The sequence below is a fragment of the Drosophila elegans genome, unplaced genomic scaffold, assembly GCF_018152505.1.
Source record: "Drosophila elegans isolate 14027-0461.03 unplaced genomic scaffold, ASM1815250v1 contig_397, whole genome shotgun sequence".
Taxonomy (NCBI): Eukaryota; Metazoa; Arthropoda; class Insecta; order Diptera; family Drosophilidae; genus Drosophila; species Drosophila elegans.
The window spans coordinates 2368234-2393256 of record NW_024545782.1 but is presented as its reverse complement, the minus strand read 5'-3'; the positions used below and the strand labels follow the sequence as shown (position 1 = coordinate 2393256).

Genomic DNA, 25023 nt, shown 5'->3' with positions numbered 1-25023 from the left:
TTTGGATGAGAGTCAGTAAATCAACCCCTATCAACATACCAACAACTCCGTGCCTCAGACCCAAAACACCGACCGACCGACCGACCGACCGACCGAGCTCCGATTGCGATTGCGATTGCGATTTCGATAGCCAGTGCCAGCTGGGGAAACGCCATTGCGGAGTGGCCCACAACCACTGCCACTCGCACAGGCAGGGCTCATCCCAAAACATAGGCATCAATAGATATGAGAAAGGTATATGTTCTTCCCACATATGTCTTGCTAAATGTCGTGCAGTGACATCGGATGATACTTAATTCCAATTGCCCGTAAGTTTATACATTTAGCTCTTCTTCAATCCATCAAAAGTATAACTCTTCATGCTAAAAATAAAAAAAAGGGTTCACAAAAAATTTCAAAATTATATTTTCTTTAAATACTTTCAAATCGAACGACATTGTTGTGTATCCCAAAAACAATTGCACAAAATCAATATATATCTCAGCAGTTCATACTTCATGCTCTAGCTTCTTATCGACGGAGTAATAAAATAATTCACTGGCTTATTTTATTGTTTATTTGACTATCTCAGAATTAAGAGTGTTGCTAGAACCGAAATTATATGCTTGCTTTAAACTTGCCCTAGACGCACAATTTTAATACAAGTAATTCAGAGAAACAAGTGAACTCAACTGACTCTCAACCAGTCAAATGTACCCCAACTGTAGCGCCCTTTCGGCAGAAGAGATCCTGACTTTAGAACTAATAATCCGACAGCCTACAAGCGCCGGATTCCACCAGACAAAGAGCAAAAAACCTAGAAAAAAGGAGAGAAGCCAGGAGATCTCAACATCTCTGCCGATGAAGGATATTTGCCTAGCACAGGAGCAGTACAGCGGAAGGGAAGCGAGCGAAAAGGCAGCTGTGCGAGCGGGACAGCAGCAGCACATGCACATACCAATACATCCTCGGCTAGCTTTTCGTCATTCTTGACATTTTGTGGTGAATTGTCGAAAGCCACAGGACGTGTGCGCTAGTGTGCGTGCGGAGTCTCACTGCGCTGGTGTGTGTGTGTGTGTGTGTGTGTGTGTGCGCTGAGGGGAGAAAAACAAAAATGGTGGACGGTAGGAAGTCCCCTCATTTGCTGTAATCGCATCAGTACGAGGACACTGAAAAAAGGGCGTTTTCCGGTTGGTTACCCGCCACTCCTCGCTCTCCTCCCGCGACTCTCTTTCTCTCTCTCTTTTGGGACTCCTTGCTGGTGTGTGTCCACCACGCTGTCGATTGTGGAATGGGTGGGTGGTGGACGGGTGGGTGGCTGGTCGCCTGCTTTTGGTCCACCATCGAGGGATGAAATGTAACATTTGGTAGCTTTTCGTAAATTTTCGACTTTCGTTTGGTTTCCTTTTTTTTTTTGTTTGTTTTTGTTCGTTTTGCTTTGCCCGGTTCTCGGTTCTCAGTTCTCGATTCTCGATGCTGGATTCTGCATTCTCGGCGCTCGCTGCTTTTCATTTTCCCGTCTCAACTGTGTTTTTCGCTTTTCCGTTTGTGGCTTTCGGCGGGTGGTGGGACGTGGGATGTGGGATGTGGGTGGGGGTGGTTACTGCCTTTGGCTTGGCTCGCCCTCCTGTCAAATTGACTGCAAAAAAGGACCTCTCCTTGGCAGCTTCACTTTCGTAATTGGCGGTCTGTTCGCTGCTGGCTCTGCCAGCCTTAGCTTCCCGTTTCATTCGCAGTTGGTCCGTCAGCCCAGGCGATCCGTTTTAGATTCCAGCGGCAGCGAATCGCGTCGGCATCTGGAAAAATTGCAAAATAGCTGAATAGCAAGTGAAATTGTGCTACGGTGGTGCGAGGAGTTCTCAATAAGTCGTCTTAAAGTCAAACACTATTGCCAATTTAAAGTGTGCAGTGTGGAACGTAAATCTAAGCAAACTGGATACATTAGGGTTCAAATATTTCCATCAACGGAAAATGGGCACAGGTAAAGCGATGCGTCGGAATTTACGAATAACTTTTACCGGCGGCTTGTGCTAAGTAGTTTAACAAGACAAAACAGCACCCTTTGTTGGAGCATTATGCAATTTAAAGATTGAGGGAACCGGTAGTACAAATAAGGTTGTGCTATTAATTCTATTACACAAAACTTCTAAAGGTTAATGGTTCATAGTTTCTAGTAAATATATTCAAATAAATATACTACAGGAAGGTGGTAATATTAAATTTGCATGACAGTTAGGCCCCGTAGGGCAAATTTCAAAACTTTTTTTGAACACTATAATTGGCACTTTCAATTGGCAAACAGTATTCCAATACTCGACGGACTAACGAAATGAATAAAGTCCTTGTAACATTATGATAGTCTAATTCCTATGACCATCTTTAAATGTTTCAAACATTATCCATCATTAAAAAAGTTAAGTTTACTCAACGCGGAAATCAGGATATGGGAATTTATTTTGATTTATAGTGCTTTTTCTGTCAATGGAAAGGTAAAAATCGTGTTAATGTTATTATTTAAAAAGCTTAAAGCAATTATTATGCAAGGCCCTAATCACACGAAAAATGATAAAGCATTCGACTAAATAAATAAACTTTTTAAATGTTTCCATTCGGACCGCTTCATCCAGGTATTTTGCCCACACAAGCATTTTTATTTTAGCGTGAGGAAATATTTAGCTATTTTTAGCGATTTCCTGCCCACCACATCGGATCCAAGCAGTTTTGGTGTCATTCGACGCGTATTTTGAATAAAATTTGAACTGCGTTAAAATAGGGTAATATTTTACAAACCCAAGCTCAAAAACTGCACTTTAAAAAATTTTGTGTATGTCACTTGAATCGCCCTTTCTCCCGAACCAATTATTTTGCACACAATGTTTTGTTCTGATTTAGTAGTCTCCTAGGCACACGCTCTCAATGCACATCGTCACTACATGTACTGTCGTCCATAGTGATGTTACATTTTTATTTCAGCTGCAAGTGTATATAAACTGTGGCTTCCTGATTTCCTGAGTGCCATTCTTTCTTGTTTCATTAAAAAAGATCCTTTTTTTGGAATGTTATGCAATAAAATGATAAAAACGAAACCTCTAGTTTATACAGCTAGCATGCGATCATACTGAAATTTTTAGGAGACCATGTTGGTCTATGAGGTGTACAAAGTCTGGTAGATTTTACAACTAAATCAAACGCTTATCTTTTGCTTTCTTTAATGTTACGGAAACAAACCAAAAAAAAATAACTTTGCAGTTTATCAATTTTTTTTGTTAGTTCTTCCACATATAGTATTGGTTTATTATTCTAGAATTACTATTTCATATAGCTTCCATTGGAATGTATGAAAAATAATTAACAAAAAAGAAATTGATCTCTTTTCTAATTTTTTTTTTCGTTTTTACATAGTAATGGATTATAAGTCACAATTTCGCTTATAATTTAATTAATCTCGGTAAATTGATATCACATAGCTGTCATAGAAACGATCAAATAACCCTGGTTTACAAATTCAAATTGATGAAATCCTCCAGTGATCAATCCTTGATTTTCCGGTGCAGATGGACTCCCTGATTCAAAATATGGCACTCAAATTTTTGCATAATACCACTTTTTTTTTAAATAAATAAATTTTAAAATAACGCCATTTACATGTTTCCATGTCATTTTTTTTTAATATCCAGTTCTGCATATCCGATTTTGGTCATCGGTAGCTTTTCCAGTGAAATAGATAATTCTTTAACTTTTCCATACATGTGATAAGGATAGGTTCTTAATATAGATGGTCGACAAAGTTTGAATAAATAGCTAAAACTGAAGTTCCGACTATATAAATTAATTCTTAAACGAGGACGGAAGCTAGCTTCGGCAAGCCGAATTTTTATTACCTGAAATATCCTGAAAAACATCAAATTTGAACCGATTTCACCCCCTTTATTCCTATGGGAGCTTTAGGATATAGACGTCTGATCGATTTTACCCTGATCAAGGTATGATTTTACCCTGCACGAAATATCTTCCAATCGTGCAAGTTATGTCCGATTGTTCCTATGGGAGCTATAGGATGTAGACGTCCGATCGAGGCGCTTTTCAAACTTGATGTGCGTACACATGTTTTAGGATGACTGTGAAAGTTTCAGATCGCTAACTTTTAAACTGTGCTCGCAAATACTTATAATACCCCCTGCAAGGGTATAAAAACACACGCCTGAAGGCCGAAAATAATTTTATTACTTTATCTTGAAGAAGTTTGAAGTTTCCTTCTTTTCCTGTTTTTCTTTTTACTTCAAGGGTATATAAACTTATACATTTATAAATTACCCTAGTTTTAGTTTTGTTTTCCTTTAAGTTTTGTATATTTTAAAATTCTGGAAATTTGAAATACACAAATTGTAATGTTCGACAAGGATTTTATATTTGCAGGGCACAACATAGTGTAAGAAATTAGATTTATACAAATTTGTATTGTGTGACTAGGATTTTATAACTGTACGGACAAACTGTCTATAGACAACACTTAAAGCACAAACACACAAAACAGTGTAAGAAGCGTAGTGCTTGTTATACTTTGACGTGCAATTAATTGTTCAGAATCTGTGTACTTAATTTCTAGTGGCTTAGTTAAGTTCAGCCAAGTCAGGCTCCCGCTTTAAACTCTCCCTTATATCGTATTTGTGTATTTCCGCTTATTCCACTAGTTGTTCCTTTTTTTTGTCTTCCTCCCAGGTAATCCCAAATTTTAAAATAAACTATTCTATAGCTCTGACGACGATATTGAAAAACTCTCACGTTTTGTCCACACCCTGTAAGCTTTTTGCCTATCTAAACATGTCCGAGATTTCCATAAAAATTCAGAAAGCATATTGTATATGGGTAATACCAAGAAAAAAGGGGTGCCAAAGTAGCAAGTGATGGCATAAATCAACAAAAATATGTAAAATCAACAATACCAAATTTTAAAAAAGAAAACAACGGACTGGAAAAGGTCTTCGGCCAAAGGTGTCAATGGGCCTTCAGATTCCGATTCCGATTCCGATGCAACCCCGAAAAAGCGGGCACGCCCGGCCACTCGAGAGGTGTTAACACGCTGCGGACAATTGGCGATGCGCAGGGTGTGAAAATTGGCAACACGCGCAGACCAAACTCCGACCCAAAGCCCAAAACCAAAACCGCCTGAACTCCACCAGCGACAATATGTCAAATGTCACAGGACAAAGGACCACAACAAAGGGCGAGCGTTTTATTTTGACAAGTGCCGAGTGTTGAACTTAATTTGCGAAGCGTGCCAGTCAAAGGGCTGCCCTTCCCCTCTCCCCCTGCCAATCATGTGGGGTGAGAAAGTGTGCGGGCCATTTTCACAAGCTAATCCGCGGCAAACACACTCGAAGCAGCGCCACAAAGTAGGCAACTTTTCGAAGGCATGACTCACTGTTTTTACTTAGGGCGAAAGACTCTAAGGACGAGGGCTTAGTGCTTAATAAAAGTTAAATATAGTTGCATGCGTTTATTTGTAAATGTCCTACATAAGCCTACAAGCTTGATCATTCTCTGTATGACAGTATGTAGAATTGGGTTTTATTTGGAATTAAATTTTAGATACATATAAATATAACTGACAAAAAATTATGGATTTTTAAGTATCTTTAAACAAATATTCCATTGATTATGTACGTTTTTTAACAGAATAAAAACCGACTATTCTTGAGTAAATTGTAATGCAATACACTCTTAAATGTGGATGTGATGACAATTTTAGAGTGTACCAACAAATATAAAAACGATTTTTTTTAATTCTCAAGGTGTAATAAAGTTAAATATAAAAAATGATTATACTCCATGTTCAAGCTGTGCAGACGTGTAAATAGGTAATTTGCCCTGAAATTGATCGGAATGAATAAATTAAAACCATGCGTTTAATTTTCATAACTATTCCCTGATCTCGAGCCGGTAAAGAAAAACTCTAAAGAACTGGAAAGGAGGCAAAAAAGAAAATCATCTTTAAATAAATTATTTTCTTGTTAATGAAAATGCAAATTTAGTTGTTGGTAATTTTTGCGCTGCCGTACTGTTCATTCCATTGGAATAAAGTATTGGCTGTTTAATGTCTTAAATGAAATTTTAAAAATGTAGCGGACTTGAAAATTAAACGTGTTGACTTGAAAATCAAACGCGTAGCCATAAAAAGCTTATTTATTGGAATACACTTTTGAAGAATCGACTTTCTAAAAAGTAGTCCATTTACCTAAAAATTCGATGTGTCTACAAATTCCAGCGGCCAAATGACTTGCACATTACTTTTTGGGTAATCTTCTCGGATAATCATGTTATTTCTTTGTTCTTAATGGTTTAAAAAGTAATTTAATAATAATGAGGAACGTAGGTTCAACTATTCGGAAAGCCATGTCCTTTTTTTTAGTGGTCTAAAAGTAATTTAATAATGTAATTATTTAAAAATTGAATGTTATAAGCTACATTATGTTGTAGCGATTTGTTACCTCACTGCAAATAGTCAATAGTTTAAGACCCCAACTAGTTAGTTTTTAACAATTATTTTGTATTATGTTTCATTAAATTTGTAGTCATAGTTAGTTGCAAATGTTTATAACACAACTTTTGATAAATTTCATCACACGAGCACTCCCTAGGGAGTAAACCCCGGACTCAGATATTGAAATATTTATTTTTTTCGCAGTCTAAACTTAAAAATTTTTGTCTTTCTTGCAAATAGGCAAAATAGATATACGTTATGTACAGTTTTTGATCGTCGGCTTTTGCGATAATTTATAATTTATATTTAATAATACAGTTTAATTATCATTTTCTGTTTTCTATTCCAAACAACGTTGTCTTTAAGTTTAAACTAAGCTACTTAGCACTATTTTAAGTCCTTTTTTAAGTCAACATTGCCTAAAATTTGAGTATTGTTTTGGACATATTTTTAGGCCTTCATAGCCTTGACCATAGTCCACCTTAATGAAAATGATTTAAGGGTTTCATTACATTGAGCCAAATTTTAGACAGTATTACCTTTTTTTAAGACAATTTTTTTGCGTTTCAAGACCATCTTTCTTCTGGGTGTATATATGTCTGAGAGAATCATGATTATAAATCTGAAATAATAATTTTTTGGAATTTGTTTTATTATTATATATCTTAATTAAAACTCAATTCTACTTACTGCAATGCGTAAGATATAGTAATGGTTTAATAATTCAGATTTACACTTGTAATTTTATTCGAATCGGAAAACGACATCATATAGCTGCCATAAAATTGATTGATAAATGGAAATTTGGATATTTTAAAAAATATTTAATTTTTTTGCAATATATAAGCTACGGCTTGCCGAAGTTTGCTTCCTTTTTTGATTTATAACATTTTCCTCCCCTAATTGGTGATGCACTCTTGCCCAGGCGGCGTGAACTGCTCTCAATTGAGAAAAGTGCCCATATTCGTTGCTTAAGAACTTTCGAAAACGATTTATTTCATGTGTTAAATACCAAAAGTTGAAGAATCTCAAAGGCTAGAATTCAAAAATCGTTAAAGCCATTTTTTAATTATTCGTATAATAAAAAAAAGTGTTAAATGTAAAATATAAAATAAGATAATTTTAAAACTAATGTATTAAGACCAATTATATAGCACTTTTCAGTAGCTTTACTAGTTTAGAAGTTATGGGCGTGCAGAATTTAGCTATTTCTAAACAAGCTAGAAAATTTGTAGAACAAACTTATATTGTAACGACCTGCCCAACATAAGAAAAATTATTCCATGATTCTATAACAAGTGCTTCAAATTCTATGAAACCGACAAACAGCCTAAAAAAATATTTTGTTGAACAACTTTTTAAGTGAGCACCGGATCCAAACAAATTGGGTGTCATGTTCAAACAATTTCAAATTTTAAATTTTTAAATTTTTTTTAAATTAAATTTTTAATTTCTCCTGAACCAATTCATTTTCCTAAAGTTTTTCTATGTAATTCTTTTTATTTTGGGTAAAAATGCTAGTGTTGGTACTGAATAAGGAAATTCCTCGAAAATTCTTATGTGCATTGGAAAGTGATAAAATTATAAAATTCTATTTTAGATTATATAACCCTTGTAACTTTTGTAAGCCTAAAAATTTCTTAAAACCGTTATTATTTTAACATATTCGGCGAATCCGCCCAATTCCATGTAAAATGTATTTTTTAATAGAATCCTGTAGGATATATTTACAGAAAGACGTATCGGTTTTTCGTAGGGCACATTTCTTAGGTAATATCATTAATCCCAAGCAAATATGGTTAGATTATAATCGAATCTCAAAGTCTCATAATCTTAAAGTTTTGAAAAGATAATTGAAAATTTGATCCATTTATTTTAAAATAACTATATTTCTCCTTTTATTTTTTTAGCGGGTGACCGGCTGTTGGATATTCCTTGCAAGGTGTGTGGCGATCGGAGCTCCGGCAAGCACTATGGAATCTACAGTTGCGATGGTGAGTCCTAGAGACGGTTACAATCACTTCAGTGTAAGCTCAGCTAATCCCTTCCTTCAGGCTGCTCGGGTTTTTTCAAGCGGAGCATCCATCGAAATCGCATTTACACCTGTAAGGCAACCGGCGATCTCAAAGGCCGGTGTCCTGTGGACAAGACCCATCGCAATCAGTGCCGTGCGTGTCGCCTGGCCAAATGCTTTCAGTCGGCTATGAACAAGGATGGTAAGTAACGACCTGGCATCACCCCACGTTTTGCAGCCCCACTCAGCTCCGCCGTTGTTTTTGCTTGCCCACAAGTATTGTTTTGCTTTCCAAACGTATTTAATTATGCAGCTAATTAGCTGAAGAAGCCTGTCTTCGCAAAGGTTTTTGGGCATAAATTACATCAAACTCGGTAACCGAAATGCCGCCGGCTCCTTCCTTCTTTCCTGCCTCTTCTGCAATTGTGGCCAGACTCGGTAAAATACCATTTGAGTTTGGCAGAATTTGTCATTAAGCTGATTATAAATTATGCGAGCCTCAATCCTGTGGCCTTGCATCGGGGGCAAAGGGCTTAATGGGGCAAAGTGTTAAATCTGATTTTGGCAAGCTACACCAAGACTTTTTACATTTCTTAAGAGAAAAGTGGCAAAGTGAATGTCTTGCGCAATTGTTTTTCAACTTTCGTTAAATTTGAACAGTTTAAAGAAGTAAATTGAAAAACAAACAGAAAGAACAAGAAAAGGAAGGACAGTGGCACTTAAAAAAACTATACAACACGAACGTGTTTTTATTTTTATTTGTCAACCTAAGCATCGAATTTCATAATTCATGGGAAAGTTAAAAAATCCTTTTAATAGTAAATCATGGACTCATGATGATAGAAATCGTTTTTCCAGAACTCGAGATAAAGGCAAGAAAGTCCTAAAAAAATGGTTGCGTAAAAAAACTGTATGTGTCTTTTTTAAATCACGAAGGCCAATTGTTCCTGAAAAACCAGGTTTTATCTCTAGATTAAATTGTAGATTTCCTTCCATACATGAGCCCCATTTAAAAATATAATTTTTCGAATATAATTATCACCGATAGGAATGGCTCGGAGTCAATGTTTTTTTCTTAATAAATCCACTTGTTTTTTATATCCATTTAAAACGAAACTTTTTTGGTAGTCACCGTGTACAATATTCAAACTATTTTCAAAGTTATTGCATTATTTAATTTTTATACCCTTGCAGAGGGTATTATAATTTCAGTCAGTAGTTTGCAACGCAGTGAAGGAGACATCTCCGACCCTATAAAGTATATATATTCTTGATCAGCATCACTAGGCGAGTCGATCTAGCCATGTCCGTCTGTCCGTCCGTCTGTCCGTCCGTCTGTCCGTCCGTCTGTCCGTCTGTCCGTCCGTTTATATGCAAACTAGTCTCTCAGTTTTAAAGCTATCTGCATGAAACTTTCCCAAAAGCTGTCTTTCTATTGCAGGTAGTATATAAGTCGGAACGAGCCGGATCGGACGACTATAGCATATAGCTCCCATAGGAACAATCGGAAAAATAAATGAAAAAAAATTATAACTTTGCTGTTTTTTAATTTTTTGTTTAGTTCTTCGACATTTAGTAATGGTTAAATATTTCCGATTTACGGTTTAAATTTCATCAAAATCGGACGACTATAGCATATAGCTCCCATAGGAACAATCGGAAAAATAAATGAAAAAAAATTATAACTTTGCTGTTTTTTAATTTTTTGTTTAGTTCTTCGACATTTAGTAATGGTTAAATATTTCCGATTTACGTTTTAAATTTCATCAAAATCGGACGACTATAGCATATAGCTCCAATAGGAACAATCGGAAAAATAAATGAAAAAAAATTATTACTTTTCTGTTTTTTAATTTTTTGTTTAGTTCTTCGACATTTAGTAATGGTTAAATATTTTCGATTTACGGTTTAAATTTCATCAAAGTCGGACGACTATATCATATAGGTCCCATAGGAACAATCGGAGAAATAAATGAAAAAAAATTATAACTTTTCTGTTTTTTAATTTTTTGTTTAGTTCTTCGACATATGGCAATGTTTAATTATTTCAGAATTATGGTTTAAATTTTATCAAAATCGGACGTCTATATCATATAGCTCCCATAGAACTAATAAAAATATATAAAATAACTATCTAATAATTGAGCTGCAAATCATCATAGCTTCACTGTTTTTCAGTATATACACAAGTAAATCATAATTTAAATGTTTTCAAAAGTATTTAATTCATGCAATAGCTGCAAGGGTATATGAACTTCGGCTTGCCGAAGTTTGCTTTCTTTCTTGTTTTAAGTTGTGTTTAGAATGATCTAAAGTCGCTCATAGTTTTTGACTTAATGTCTCGTTCGGAAGGAATGCGTTTTAATAGTCAGCAATTTTATTTCTGAATTTTGTTTTCCTCAAAGGCTTACAGTAAACAAAAAACAAATTTTGCATCCAGCTCAGTCTACAGAATACAGCTAATTCCCCATCCAGTCCGTAATCGGCAGTCGGATAGCCATAACCAAACCGAGTACACAGCTCTATGCAACAATGCCAGCTTTAAAGCTCTTAAGCCAACATTAAATGTAGCATAAAAACACATAATAGCGACAAACGTTCTTGGTATCTACTGTTGGGTGGGGTGCGGACTTTAGCCGACTACATCCAGGAGCCAAACTCATCTCATGGATGTCGGTTTCGAATTCAGTATTCAGTAGTCAGTATTCAGAAGCTACCATTGATGGGTTCGCTGCACAGAAGAGCCTGGACAGGAGCAAAGGACAAGAGCAGCGTGAGAATCGTTGCAGATTTTGCCACACGCAGGCCACCTTTTTGGGGTGGAGTGCTGGGGCGTGAGGGTCGATTGACAATGTGCACTTAATAGCGGATTACACGCATTATCCTCTCGCTGAAAATGCGACTAAAATGTATTGACAATCAAGTGATGAAGCCCAAAGCTCGAACTTAGACGTCAGTCAAACCAAGGGTTTCCCCGCGATGATGGCTTGTGGACCGAAATGATGCGACTAGGCAGGAAGGGTCCTTTGACAGCTAGCCACCACCCAATGGAAAACAATAGCGACGGACTACAGCACCCCACAAGAAAAAAAGCACAATTGGAAAATAAAGAAAAGCAATGGTAGCCGACGATGAAATTCTCAAAATAGGAGTACAAACTTGGTTCAGACTTCATAGAGACTCCGGTGCAGAGAGTTCCGACTAGGAAAATTAATGATTCGATTTAAATAAATACAGTATTTTTACATTCCTTAAAATTGTAATATGGACCAAATTTTAATTGCAATGATAAAAAGGCTTCACAGAAATCTGTTACAACCAGACTTCAACACCAAATCAGAAACCTCTTAGTTTATCGCTATTTCTATTTCAAACTATCTTAAAAACTAATGTTTAACCAAAATTAATCTGAAAAACATACAAAAATTCTCCGATTCTGTGAAACCACAGAATTTTTGGACTGTCCCGCCCCACAAAATCATTCCATTCTCAGATCTTTTGACTACAAATAACATAATAAGTCTTTGTTCTTAAAGAGCGAGCTAGGCAAATGGGGCTTGCCTCATTTTGTACATTAAGTACATTACGAACCCAAAGTCAAAAATGAACGTTTATTCTCGTCCCACCTCCGCCTTTGGCCTGCTTTCCAAATGATCATCGCTTTGATAAAAGACTAAGTTTTCGTATGTTTAAACCTTCCCAGTCCAAGTCGCTGGGAAAATGCCGGGAACCTGAAAAACATCACAACAATAGCAGGAATGAAAGCGTGCTACGAGATGTACATGTTTCCCACATTCCATGCGATATTTTCTTAGTTTGCCGCTACAAAGCCTCATGTTAGGCTGCCTTTTTGGGGTTTTTCTTGGCTGGTTGCCGTAAATAAACAACAAACACACATGGACGCCAAGCAATTCACACATCCTTCACAAACCTCACACTACGCCACACCACCCTATTCGAACCCCCAGAAAAATGGTCCGCCCTAACGCCATTGTAGTATCCCCAGACAAAATGGTTTTGTTGTTTAGAGCAGAAAGCAAAAAAGCCACAAAAACCGTTCAGGGCACGTTTGTGTTCCATTTTTGTGGGTCTGGGTTCGATGGGGCTATGCAAGTAGTAAAGTTAGTTGTTGGGCCCGCTGAAATTGATGACAGTGGTGGGGATTTCGGGGACCGAAATGAGTTCGGGCTGTGGCTAGCCATTCTCAGCTTGTCTTCTCTTCAATTTTCGCCTACTTCGAGTGATTTTTGTATTGCGAATCCCAGCGGCGAATAAAGTTAATTGAAGAGGTGTAGAGCTCTCGCAGCTTCTCAAAAGGTTACTTAAACGATATGAGAAATAAATATAATAAAATAAATTTATGTTTCAGAATTACGCTTTCAATCGGACAACTATAGCATGTAGCTGCCATAGGAACAAGAGAACAACAAAATGAAAAATATAATAAATTTGCGGTTTTTGAATTGAACAATCGGAATATTACAAAAAAAACCAATTAAAAAAAAAATCTTGTCTTCTCTATTTAAAACCTTTTTCTTAATATCTTTTGGATATAGTAATGGTTTACTATATCGGTCCACCTATATAGAAAAAAAATCAGAGATTGTAAGATTACACGTTCGTGGTTTTGCCTTTAAAAATTTTGTATATTTGAAATTATTTTCATGGTGGAAGTATAATCCAATAACGATTTTTTGACTGGTAGTAAGCGTATTCAAAACATAATAAGAACAAGGCTATGGTCGACATCCCTGACTATTATATACTAGCTTAACTCTGGGCATAATAAGGTTACTTTAAGTAAAACAGCTAGATATAATCAACTTTCTGTACCAGCATATGCATATACCTAAAGATAGTACTTAGAAGTGCGCGGACAAACAAATGACCTTTTTGATCAAATTCACGGGACGTAAATGCAGCGAGATATTGTATATATATAAATATTGTGTACTGTCTGTCCCTAAAAAAGTCACGTAGTAGTATTAATACAAAAAGGACCTTTTACAAAACCATGTAGTGTGGTAGTCTAGGCGTCTTGAATGAGTCTCGCTCTGGCGGATCGTCCTAGTATTCAATTATCAAATGGGATCAATTTCTTTAGTGTAACGGGTTGCAGTGTTAGTGTCAGGATAAATTTCACGTTTACAAAAAAAAAAGTGTTTCGTGTATGGTATATAAAAAAGTTTCTTTCAAATTCCTTATTCTTATAAAATTTTCTAGCAATCAATTATGGACGTCCCATCTACGGGGTTTTAATACTTTGACCTGACCTTGTATATTTATAGAGGGTGTGTCTTTTCAACGCAAGATCTAACCAAGAGTTGTCCAAGGTGTGCACCCTGGATATTTAGTGCAGAATTGAAAATTTGTAAAGGCGACAGGCTGCACATGCATCGTTTACAACCAACTCGGGGTTAGCTTTTTCTTTGTCCCAATGACAGAATGTTTAAGATGTTAAAGACTCAAAGCACAAGCAAAACCAAAATGGTTGATATGCTGTAAAACCAAAAAAGATTGATTATCTCATCCCTCTGCAACAATGTGGCAATATGACGGTTTTCAGCTGACCAATCAGCTTGCCCCCGCACTTTAGAACTGACAAATAAGTTATTATGGGAAAATATGACAGGCGTCGCACATTTCGCTGGCAAAGCTTTTTGAACTCACTCCGCCGTGCGGCTGACAGAATTACAAATGTTGGCTACTTTGTATGCTAATATCCTGGGGAGGGTACGAATCGGAGAATGGAGAAAAAACGACAAGAGCCCTCCTTACAAATTATGTTGCCACTTGTCACATTTAATGGTATTTGCATTTGTATACACCAAAGTGTCAGCATCATCAACACGCATACTGCACGTAGCGGGTGCCCCATCAACTCAACTCTCCCTTTTCAAGCCAGCAGACACTTCTTTACTTTCTTTTTCTTTCCCCAATATTTACGCAGCGGTTTAAGCGGATTTCTCATTTTGAGTGATTTGTGTCGCTTTGCGAGTCCTATTCTCAAGAAACGCTTTTCAGTAGAGGACTGTGAAATGGGGCTGTGGTAATGATAGGGTCATTTTTCCCCCGAAAAGTGATATGTAATGATGCTAATAATGGCCAAGACGAATTTTGTAAATATTCCTAATTGAAACATTTTATAATGACAAATTAGAATGGATTAAAGTTCCCCTTAGAACATTAACTATAACATAATTTTAATTTATATTAGGGATCCTCCATTTGTTTATATACTTTGTTTATTCTAAAACGAGAATGGAAGATAGCACATGAGCACAACGAATCGGTCGACTTTATCATATAGAAGCTAGCATATAAGAAGGAAGCTTTGATCTTTTTAAATTTATAAAGATATATATAGTGCTGATTTGCAATTTTAGAATGACCGTTGTATTTTATTTTATAAAAATCGGACAACAAAGTCCGACAAATTCACGGCAAAATCGACAACGCTATATTGTTTAGGGGGCTGAAACTTTAAAACCTTTTTCTTAAAATGACATTTTTTCAAATCGCTGACATCATAATTCTACAATAAACTGACCGATCGGTTTCATATTAAAACTGAGTAATTTTTAATAGTGTTTGAAAATTGTCAACTTGGCACTGAAATAAAGATAATTTTTTGACTCAAGAGATCGATTTTTTCTTACAAACTATTCATTTTTGTTAGTTTTTGATTTCAGCAGTTTTCAAAAATTAAGTTTCGAGATAAGCGGGGTTAAAGTTTCATGTGCAGCTGAGTATCTGACAGTTCAAATCAATTTTAGATACGACCTTGCCGCTTTCAAAGGATATATTTGAAATTGTAAACTATCGACACGGCCAAAAAAAATCGATTAAAAAAAAAGGTTACACTGGTATAGCCCCTTAACGATATGCATGAAACGGACAATCAGACGGGTAGACAAACTGACCAGTGATGATTATTAAAACAAACATTTCAATCGTTACATAATGATAGGAAGCATGGGTTAAATTTCTAATGCTCGTTTCCTGTAAGTTTAATCAATATTGGAAATAGGTTTGATTTTGTCCTTTGATTTATATTATGATGAATCCATTCACCTCATCTAGAGTCGAAGTGTAACTTTAGCGCTTAAGAAAGGCAACTTTCTCCTCCTATATACGCCTCAGTTTCCGACGAGGATTAGACAAGGCAAGACATCAAGACAAACATCAGTAATAATCCCAAGCGGACGAGCAGAAACCTTTTCCGAGATCCAGCCAAGCATAAACTTATTGGAAAGGACTGCAAATTGGAAATGCTGTTAGTTTGTGTTGATGTTGTGACTCGCACCTAGGAATGTACATTGTACAAGTATTCTTGCTTACTTCTGGGCTCTTAAGCTCGTTTGTCAACAGACTGTGGTTCCCCAGCCTGGCTTCGTTTTCGGGCCAAGTCTGTGGGACTGGCTCGTGACGGTGTCAATGTAAATTCCGGTTGTTGTTGATGTCTATTCCAGAGTCGACTTTTTGGCGCTGGCGCAAAAGGCAGACTCGGCTAATTTCATGACCACATTTTAACGTATTGATTTTTGCCGACATGCATATAAATATAGGCATACGACAGGCCTACATAGATACCCATATACAGTATGTATATATTGGAATGTATATATATGTATATGCACCCTTGTATATTTGTTGTTCAGCTTTTAAGCCGCCAGGTTCGGTGGAGTTATCGTTGGACTCCCCCAACATATTACGTATACGCAATTTCATTTACACATGGCTGCAGGGCACAGAAAGCCATGGCTGAGAGACACGCCCACACATGCAAATTCACACGCACAGACACACACGCGCTGCGTGTTTTACTTAATTGACATTATAGCCTACTACGATATGTGCATACACTTTCGCCAGAGACTGTGCGACATGTAAATGCGCCTGGCTTGCACATGTCATAGGCAGGGACCAACCAACACCCACACACACGCCTGCACTGCAGTGGGCGTGGGTGAGTCAAAAGTGTCAGTGTCAACATTAAAAGCGGATTTAAAATCACTTACCCACTGGGCGAGCACAACTCGAATGAGAGTCAGAGGCGGAAAAGCCGTTGGCCTCATCATGCACCGAGCCACTTTCTGCATGGAAAGGGTTGTTAAAGAAAGGGCCTTTGGGGATGCAAAATGTTGCATAACACAACGAATTTACTCGTATAAGCAATCTATTGATAATCGGTCGATTTACCAATAATTAAGAAAGTGCTAAACATAAAAAAGAGATAAATGAAAGTTAGCAATGAGTGCCTTGCGTTGATTTAAGTTTGATATAACAAATTTTTATTTATTATTTATATTTATTATTATATTATATATAACCACAGTCCACCTATAGAACTCAGAACAGCAACTACACTCAATCTCTTTTGGTTGAATGCGAATATCGTGTACTTCGCAAAAGGTTTTTTTGAGATAAAACTACCTGGAAATTTGGGGGACCATAAAAGTTTATTCAGAACAGCACAAATTTATTGAATTCATGTATAATCTGCAAAAGGTTTGGTTTTTTGGTTTTTTTAATTTTATCGAGCATATATGTTTATTCCTCGATATTTGTTAACGAGCCATTAACTATAATGCGAATATTGAAGAAGGTTATGTTTATGGCTGAAATTGGTTAACCAGAACTTGCGGTATATAACACAAAATGCCCGGCCTTAACATATGTATATTGAAAACTAAAATACCACAAAAAATAGTCGGGATTTAGGTGGCGCCATCTACCTTTAAATGTACATTAATGATCATTACTTCTAAAATAATGAAAATTAGGTAAATTTGTGCATGAGTCGATAGATTTTGACCGAATAAACATATATAGCTTTATAACTGACCTCTATCATGACTCAGATTGCCGTGACGGACTTTCGCGATTTGTGGGCATTAGAGTGGGCTTGGCCACGTTTTAAAATTAATTTGCGCTGAATGGTCATAACTAGAATCACTAACCATACAACATATTGACTGGTCATTTCATACAACGCATTTGGACACAAAAAAACGGATCGCGGTAGGCCCCCGTGCTCACAGCAGCATGCCCCTGCACTTCGTGTGCGTTGTGTTGTTGTTGTGTTGTATGGTTAGTGCTAGAATCTACAGGTTAGATCCCAAATCTGTAGCTTTTTTTGTTTCGGAGATCTGGACGTTTTAAGAACGTTTATAGACAGACCATCACGACTTGTGATTCTGATATTGATTATAGAGTCGGAAAGGTCGGAAATTTTTAAAACTTTCATCTTTGTACTTTCACTGCATTTCCTCCTGGACCGATTATTAATTCTAATGCTCTAGGCATATAATGATCATAAAAATAAGCACCATAATTTAATAACTTATTCCTTTACGTATTTGTCTTTATTTGCTAGCAAAGTCCTTTTTCCTCATGAATATGAAATCTAATTAACACTTGACTTATAAACTCTTACCAAAATCAAGGAGTTTTCCTTACACCCTTCAACCCACGTACCTCTTCCTGCTCCGTAGGTAAACACCTGGCAAGTCTCTCAGGCTTTTCTAAATTGTGGAACAAAAAGTTACGCCCGCTGGCGAAAAGAGAGAGCAAAAAATTACAACCTACAAATCTAATTAGCAACTCATTACGAGGATCACATCCGCCCGCCCCTGCAGGAAGGCGAAACAAATCGACAAAGAGAAACAGAGAAACAGAGCAAACATATTGACCGATTTGCTGAAGTTAATCAATTAATTAGGGTAGCGGAGAGGGAAGCGGACCAGAAGTTCCGCCAGAGCAAAAGCAATTATGTCAAAATACAAGCATTCATGGGGTGCTAAGGTGCTGGGGGGAAAAGCTGAGGAGGGGCAGGCCCAGACAAAGGCAGGAATGTCCGGATGCCAGAATGGGCAAGGGAAAACGCGACGGAAAAATTAATGATAAGTGGCGGTGGAAAAGCGAGCTGCCGGGCAGCTGTTTCGTTCCCACAGCATGACACGACCACGCCGACTTCACGACGATACCGCACGCAAAATCCCAAATGATGGTCATCATCGTCGAAGGAAACCCTGCCGCCCATAAGCTGAAAAGCGCAACGCGTGCCCCAGAAATCGAAATCGAAATAAATAAATCTGCAAACGGTAATGAGCGGAGCCCTCGCTTCACATGCGGGGCCCTCCACTCAGGACGCCAGAACAGATAATGTCGTAACCAAAAATCAGCAAAGAGGAACATATCAGAATGCGATTGTTTGGCAGGCAAATTAAAAGTAAATAAGGCAACGTTTGCAAATTGTGAGGGGCGAGCAACACCGCATCACTCAAAGCGAAACCGAAACAGAAACCGAAAATAAAATAAAATAAAAAGATATATAAACCGTGAAATTAGGAAAACACTTGAAGTGATTCGATGTGCTCCGGAATCGCGTAAGCAGGGGTGTTTGTGTAGACCCAGCCTTCTGATCCGGTCGGGGTTGCACGGACTAGTAACGGAGTGCTTAATAGTCCATAATGGAAACATTATGTCGGCTCAGGGGCTGCTCGAGTACCCAGTCACCCAGGGTATTGTCGGCCAAACAATGGAATATGAATTGAGCACTTGACGAGTAGTTATCTGTGGCCTGGGTGATCCATCCAACCTGGAATTTGTGTGAGACAAGACTATAATTGTATAATTACATGTTGTTAAGTAAAATAAAAACTCGAGCTCAAACTCGGAAATCGTTAAATAACCAACACACTTTGGTGTGTTAAAGTATTTTACAATTCTCATGGACGGAAGGGGTTTTAAAAAGAGTGTAAAGTTCACTTTGGTTTCTTCCGGAGTTTGAATGTTTATGACCGTATCATATCTACATATAATAAAAAAAAGGAAGCTAAATTCGGCAAGTTTATATTTGATATTGAAAACAATGAAGTTTAGCCGATTTTCCCATAAATTTTCCAATCGTTTAAGAGCAGAGTAAAACGTGGATCACGATGTCTACTACACAAATATTAAATAACATGTTACGCTTTGTGGAAAAATTACAAGCTGAAATTGATTTAAAAAGCTTACTTCGTACTAAATCCTATTCGAGGATAACGGACTGTTTATTAGCAGACTAAGCATTTTCTACTTAAATCAAGAGGACTCATTCAAAATGCCTGCAGCTATTTTCCTGTATTGTGTATAAAGCAGACACGACTTGTGCATTTACCATCTTCATAACTTTTCAGTAAGTAAATCAGTCGTTACTTTTTTACTCATCAACTTAGTTTGCTGCTTTTGCTTTTGGTCGTCCTTCAGGGAAAGTTTTTTTTTCAAGAATAAATGGCATCGTCTCAAAGAAAAGTGGGATGCTTAAATCAAGAGAATGGAAAAAATACAAATATTATAAGTTTTCCTGCCATGACAGCTAATTTTGTTGCCTTTTTCACGCGTTTCTATGTTTAAAGAATAAAGAGACGCTCGGAGTCACGGGCAAAGGGTTAACTTGAAGTTTGAGTTCCGCAGGGGGGAATTTTCAACTTTTCTTTCGTATTTTGCTGAACCACAATTTTTAAGTCCCGCTAGAAAGTGGGACCTGAAGTTTGTTAAACCCGCAGCATAAAAATTTGATGAGTTTGGCGTTTTCTTTAATTGAAATTTGTGATCTTTTGAAAGCTTTGGGGACTTTTTTGCGCTGCAGATGGAAACTTTTTCTAGTTTTATTAAACGTGGAGCGGGAAGCAGCCAGAGTTGGGCGTCAAGGCCTTCAAGTGACTGTAGTCATTTTCCAGAGAGACGCACTCACATATGCGATTAGCTGGGGATTAAAATGTCACCCCTTTTGCGCCGCGTCATGCAATCTACAAGATAGGCAGCGCAGCTACAGATACATTTAATTACAAACAAATAAAAGTCATGACAGCCACACACACATGCTGAGCCCCTCAACCCCCATTTTCCCATTCAGGTTTAGCTGGAGGCATATGCAACAGTTCACACGCCCGAGGACAGTTCATCTATCCGCTACTCTGTATCTTTACAGCTCGTATCTTTGCATCTCTAGCATTCTAATAATCGGTTTATTGTTTCTTCCCTCCTGCCAAGTCCCTCACCTCTGCCCCAAATTGAGGAAAGACCAACCTTTGGGACCGTACCACAAAACCTTTTCCAAAAAGTTTTGAAAGGGAAACACAAAGAATGAGAGAAGAAAGCCAGGCGAGAGTATCTTTGAAATTAACTTTATTTATTTAAGTACTTAGAGGCAGATTATCGCAATTACACACTTGAACTGATTTTATGCAAACTAGATTGGCCTCTTGGATGCAATGATATTAAAACACGGAGAAGGCTGTTAAAAATAAGTATGAACCTCTTGGAGTTTTAAGATTGAATACGCTTTTTCTTAAATTTTGTATTTTTCAATAGTTTTTATTTATATTGTATACCCAGATGTTCGCAATTGATTAGGGTGCGCATATGTCCAGGCAAAATTTTGATGGTTCATCATAGGGGAAGGGTTGCCGACCCTATAAAGTCTTAATAAAATTAATTAACCATTAATAAACCATTACTTAACTTTATCGAGGTAACTGGGAGCTATTTGAAATGGGCGTCCGATTTAAGTACAATTAAAACCGTGATTCTGAAATATTGAGCTATCTAAAGAATATATAATGTATAGCAGAAATTAAAACCGAAACAAATATCGGTGTCGGTTACTGTTACGATTGAAACCAATATAACTACGTATTTCGATTACGCTTTCGGTTTTGATTAAATAAATTGTATTTAAGTTTAGGTTACGTTACCAACCAATAAAACCGTACAATAGCGGTTAAAAAAATAATATTTGTAACATAATTAAATGCTATTGCTGATAATTAATTATTAGAGCGAATATGATTTTTGCACGTAGATGTGCTAAGTTTCTAGAAGCTTTGAATTTTTTTTACTTGTACTTATTAACTTATGAACGTGTAAAATTTTCGGTAGGGATTTGATTTTGGTCGCGTAATTTTTGTATGATTTTTTCTTTTCTTTTCTTTTTTTCTTTTCAATGATAAAAGAAAAGCATTTGCAGGATCTCACGTACTAAAATGTTGGGGCGTTCTACGACTTATGTATTTTTAGAGAACACATTTTTACAGAACTGGTAACGGTAATTCTGGTTGCTATATATTTCGATTTCGTTTCCGGTTAAACAAAAACATATAAAATCGGTTCCGGTTTCGGTTACGGTTACTGTTTTGATTCGGTTTTAACAGTTAAGGATATCGGTTACAAAACCGGTTAGTTACCCTAATTTTTAGGGTTTGAAATGTCTCTTTGATGCTTTGCAAACTTTTGACTAAAATTATAATGCCGTCTGCCGTCTGTATAAAAATAAATAAAGTCGAGGTTTTTTGCGATGGGGCGTTTTACATGAAATTTTAATTTAAGATCTTAAAATGCCAATACATAACGTGTATTAAAAACTGGCCATTACAACCTTATGCCCCTTAAAACAATAAATAAAATAAAATAAATAAAACGAAATTTAAGAATGTGTTAGACCTAACTTCATTGCATTTTCCGAAATTTTCTAAATTTCCCAAGACGATAGGTCTTGAACAAGACTTCTAAATGTTTTCAATAGTCGATTCCTCCTCTTTCCTCCCCAGCTGTTCAGCACGAGCGCGGTCCAAGGAAACCAAAGCTGCACCCGCAACTGCACCACCACCACCACCATGCCGCGGCCGCGGCGGCGGCTGCCCACCATGCAGCAGCCGCCCACCACCACCACCACCATCACCACCATGCCCACGCCCACGCGGCGGCCGCCCACCACGCTGCAGCAGCCGCGGCGGCCGCCGCTGGCCTGCACCACCACCACCATGCCGCCGGCCACCTGCCCGTCTCCCTGGTGACGAACGTCTCGGCCTCGTTCAACTACACCCAGCACATCTCCACCCATCCGCCCGCGGCCGCTGCTCCGCCAGGTGGCTTCCAGGGGCCAGTCCCCCCAGTGGCCACCTGCACCATGGACACCAGGCCGCATCGTTCCAGCATCCTGGACACTCCGGACACCCCGGACACTCGCTGCCGGCCCCGCACGGAACCGCCAGCTCGATAACCAGCGGCGGATCCGGTGGGGGTGGTGGCGGCGGTCCCTCGCTGCCCTTCTCCTCGCACTTGCTGCACCACAACCTGATAGCCGAGGCTGCCAGCAAGCTGCCGGGGATCACGGCCACAGCCGTGGCGGCCGTGGTCTCCTCCACCACAACGCCTTACTCCCCGGCGGCTCAGGCCTCGCCGCCCAGCAGCATCAACAACAACAACAATAACAACAGCAACAACCACAACCACTACTCGCCCTCGCCCAGCAACTCCATCCAGTCGATCTCGAGCATTGGATCGCGGAGTGTGGGCGTTCAGGAGGAGGGACTCAGCCTGGGCAGCGAGAGTCCGCGGGTGAACGTGGAGACGGAGACGCCTTCGCCCTCGGCCTCGCCGGCCTTGAGTGCCGGCAGCATTTCGCCGGCTCCCACGCTGACCACCTCCTCGGGATCACCGCAGCCCCGCCAGATGTCCCGGCGCAGTCTGAGCGAGGCCACCACGCCGCCCAGCCACGCCTCCCTGCTGATCCGCGCCAGCAACAACAACAATGGAGAGCTGAAGCAGGCGAGCTACACATCCGGATCGCCGACGCCCACCACGCCCACGCCCCCGCCCCCGCCCCTGCGACCGGGAGGAGGCACCGCCTGCCCCACCTCGGCAGCGACCTCCAGCGGGTTCCTGGAGCTGCTGCTCAGCCCGGACAAGTGCCAGGAGCTCATCCAGTACCAGGTGCAGCACAACACGCTGCTCTTCCCGCAGCAGCTGCTGGACTCACGCCTGCTCTCGTGGGAGATGCTGCAGGAGACGACGGCGCGCCTGCTCTTCATGGCGGTGCGCTGGGTCAAGTGCCTCATGCCCTTCCAGACGCTGTCCAAGAACGACCAGCACTTGCTGCTTCAGGTGAGTCCGGGTGCCAACCCATTGGGCCACCCTTCGAATATTGTAAAATTGATATTAAGAACGAGGAAAACCGCTATAGTCGAGTTGCCCGACTATAAGACACCCGTTACGCAGCCAACAAATAATCCCCCACAAAACAATCAAAGCTTAAATGGCGCCATCTGTCGAACTGTATAGACATCAATCCAAGCTAAGAACCTGTAGTTCCCCCACCCATCGGCACACAGAGTCCAGAGTGACGTGACAGTCTTTTCCATTTGTAGGCGGGAGAGTGGGCGTGGCTCCGTTTTAAAATTTGAATTTGCATTCCAAATTTTAGATCTTTAGCTTCTAAAGTTTCTGAGGTCTCGACGTTTATATAGACGGACAGACAGACATGCGGTCAAACAGACGAACATGTCTAGATCGATTCGGCTATTGATCCTGATTAATAATATACATACTTTATAGGGTCCGAAACAAATGGGTAAACAAATATTACTCTATTGGCGGCATCAGGAATGAACTTATCTTCTAAAACCAACGTCATTGACTATGTTAAAATAAATAAATTCTGAAAAGATTAGATGTGTACCCACAAAGCAACAGAATTAGTTAATCCTAGTACGGTTATGGTTATGGTTATGGTTAGTCAACTGAACCAGTTTAATATTAAACTCTTGTTTTGTAGAACTGACTATTCCCTTAAAATAAAAAAATTTAGCTAAAACTAATTCGTGTTTTCTGTAATGAACGTATTTTTAGGAGTCTTGGAAGGAGCTCTTCCTGCTCAACCTGGCACAGTGGACTATTCCCCTGGACCTAACGCCCATCCTGGAGTCGCCACTCATCCGGGAGCGGGTGCTGCAGGACGAGGCCACGCAGACGGAGATGAAGACGATCCAGGAGATCCTGTGCCGCTTCCGACAGATCACGCCCGACGGCAGCGAGGTGGGCTGCATGAAGGCGATCGCTCTGTTCGCCCCGGAGACCGCCGGCCTGTGCGACGTGCAGCCGGTGGAGATGCTGCAGGACCAGGCGCAGTGCATCCTGTCCGATCACGTGCGTCTGCGGTACCCCCGTCAGGCGACCCGCTTCGGAAGGCTGCTGCTCCTGCTGCCGTCGCTGCGAACCATCCGAGCCGCCACCATCGAGGCGCTCTTCTTCAAGGAGACCATCGGCAACGTGCCCATTGCGCGGCTGCTGCGGGACATGTACACCATGGAGCCGGCCCAGGTGGACAAGTAATCCACCCGAATAGCAATCAAAATCGATTCCCAATTCACAGCACCTAAGCGGCACCGGTCGCTGCCACCTGCGAAAATATTTGTATTCCAATGCGACCCAAAAAGTATTCAGATTCACTGCGGGGGAAAGTGGGCGAAAGGGAGGCAGTTCGCCAGTTTTCCGGGCAGCACCTGCAGATGCGGCCGTTCGCAGGGAGCCATGTAATATATATATATATATATATATATATGTACAATCCGCGCTCCTTCATTGGCGCTCCGCGGCTTCCGTACTCCCAGCTTGATTTATCGCCAGCAATGCGTCGCGCTCGCTTTACTTTCGTTTCGTTTTCTAACATTTTTATACTCCCTTCTTTTTCATCTTTTTTCCACGGATTTTTCTTTTTGACTGC

At 39.3% G+C, this 25023-nt stretch overlaps 1 protein-coding gene across 1 annotated transcript; it reads left to right on the top strand.

Annotated features, from left to right (window-relative positions):
• The first annotated feature begins 1828 nt into the window (after positions 1-1828).
• LOC108137780 (photoreceptor-specific nuclear receptor) lies at positions 1829-24771 on the top strand. The gene is given in 6 exon segments (XM_017259685.2): positions 1829-1960; positions 8371-8454; positions 8515-8676; positions 22070-22402; positions 22405-23405; positions 24150-24771. Coding segments are annotated over 6 exon segments (2073 nt in total). The 5' UTR covers positions 1829-1950; the 3' UTR covers positions 24633-24771.
• Positions 24772-25023: the final 252 nt, after the last annotated feature.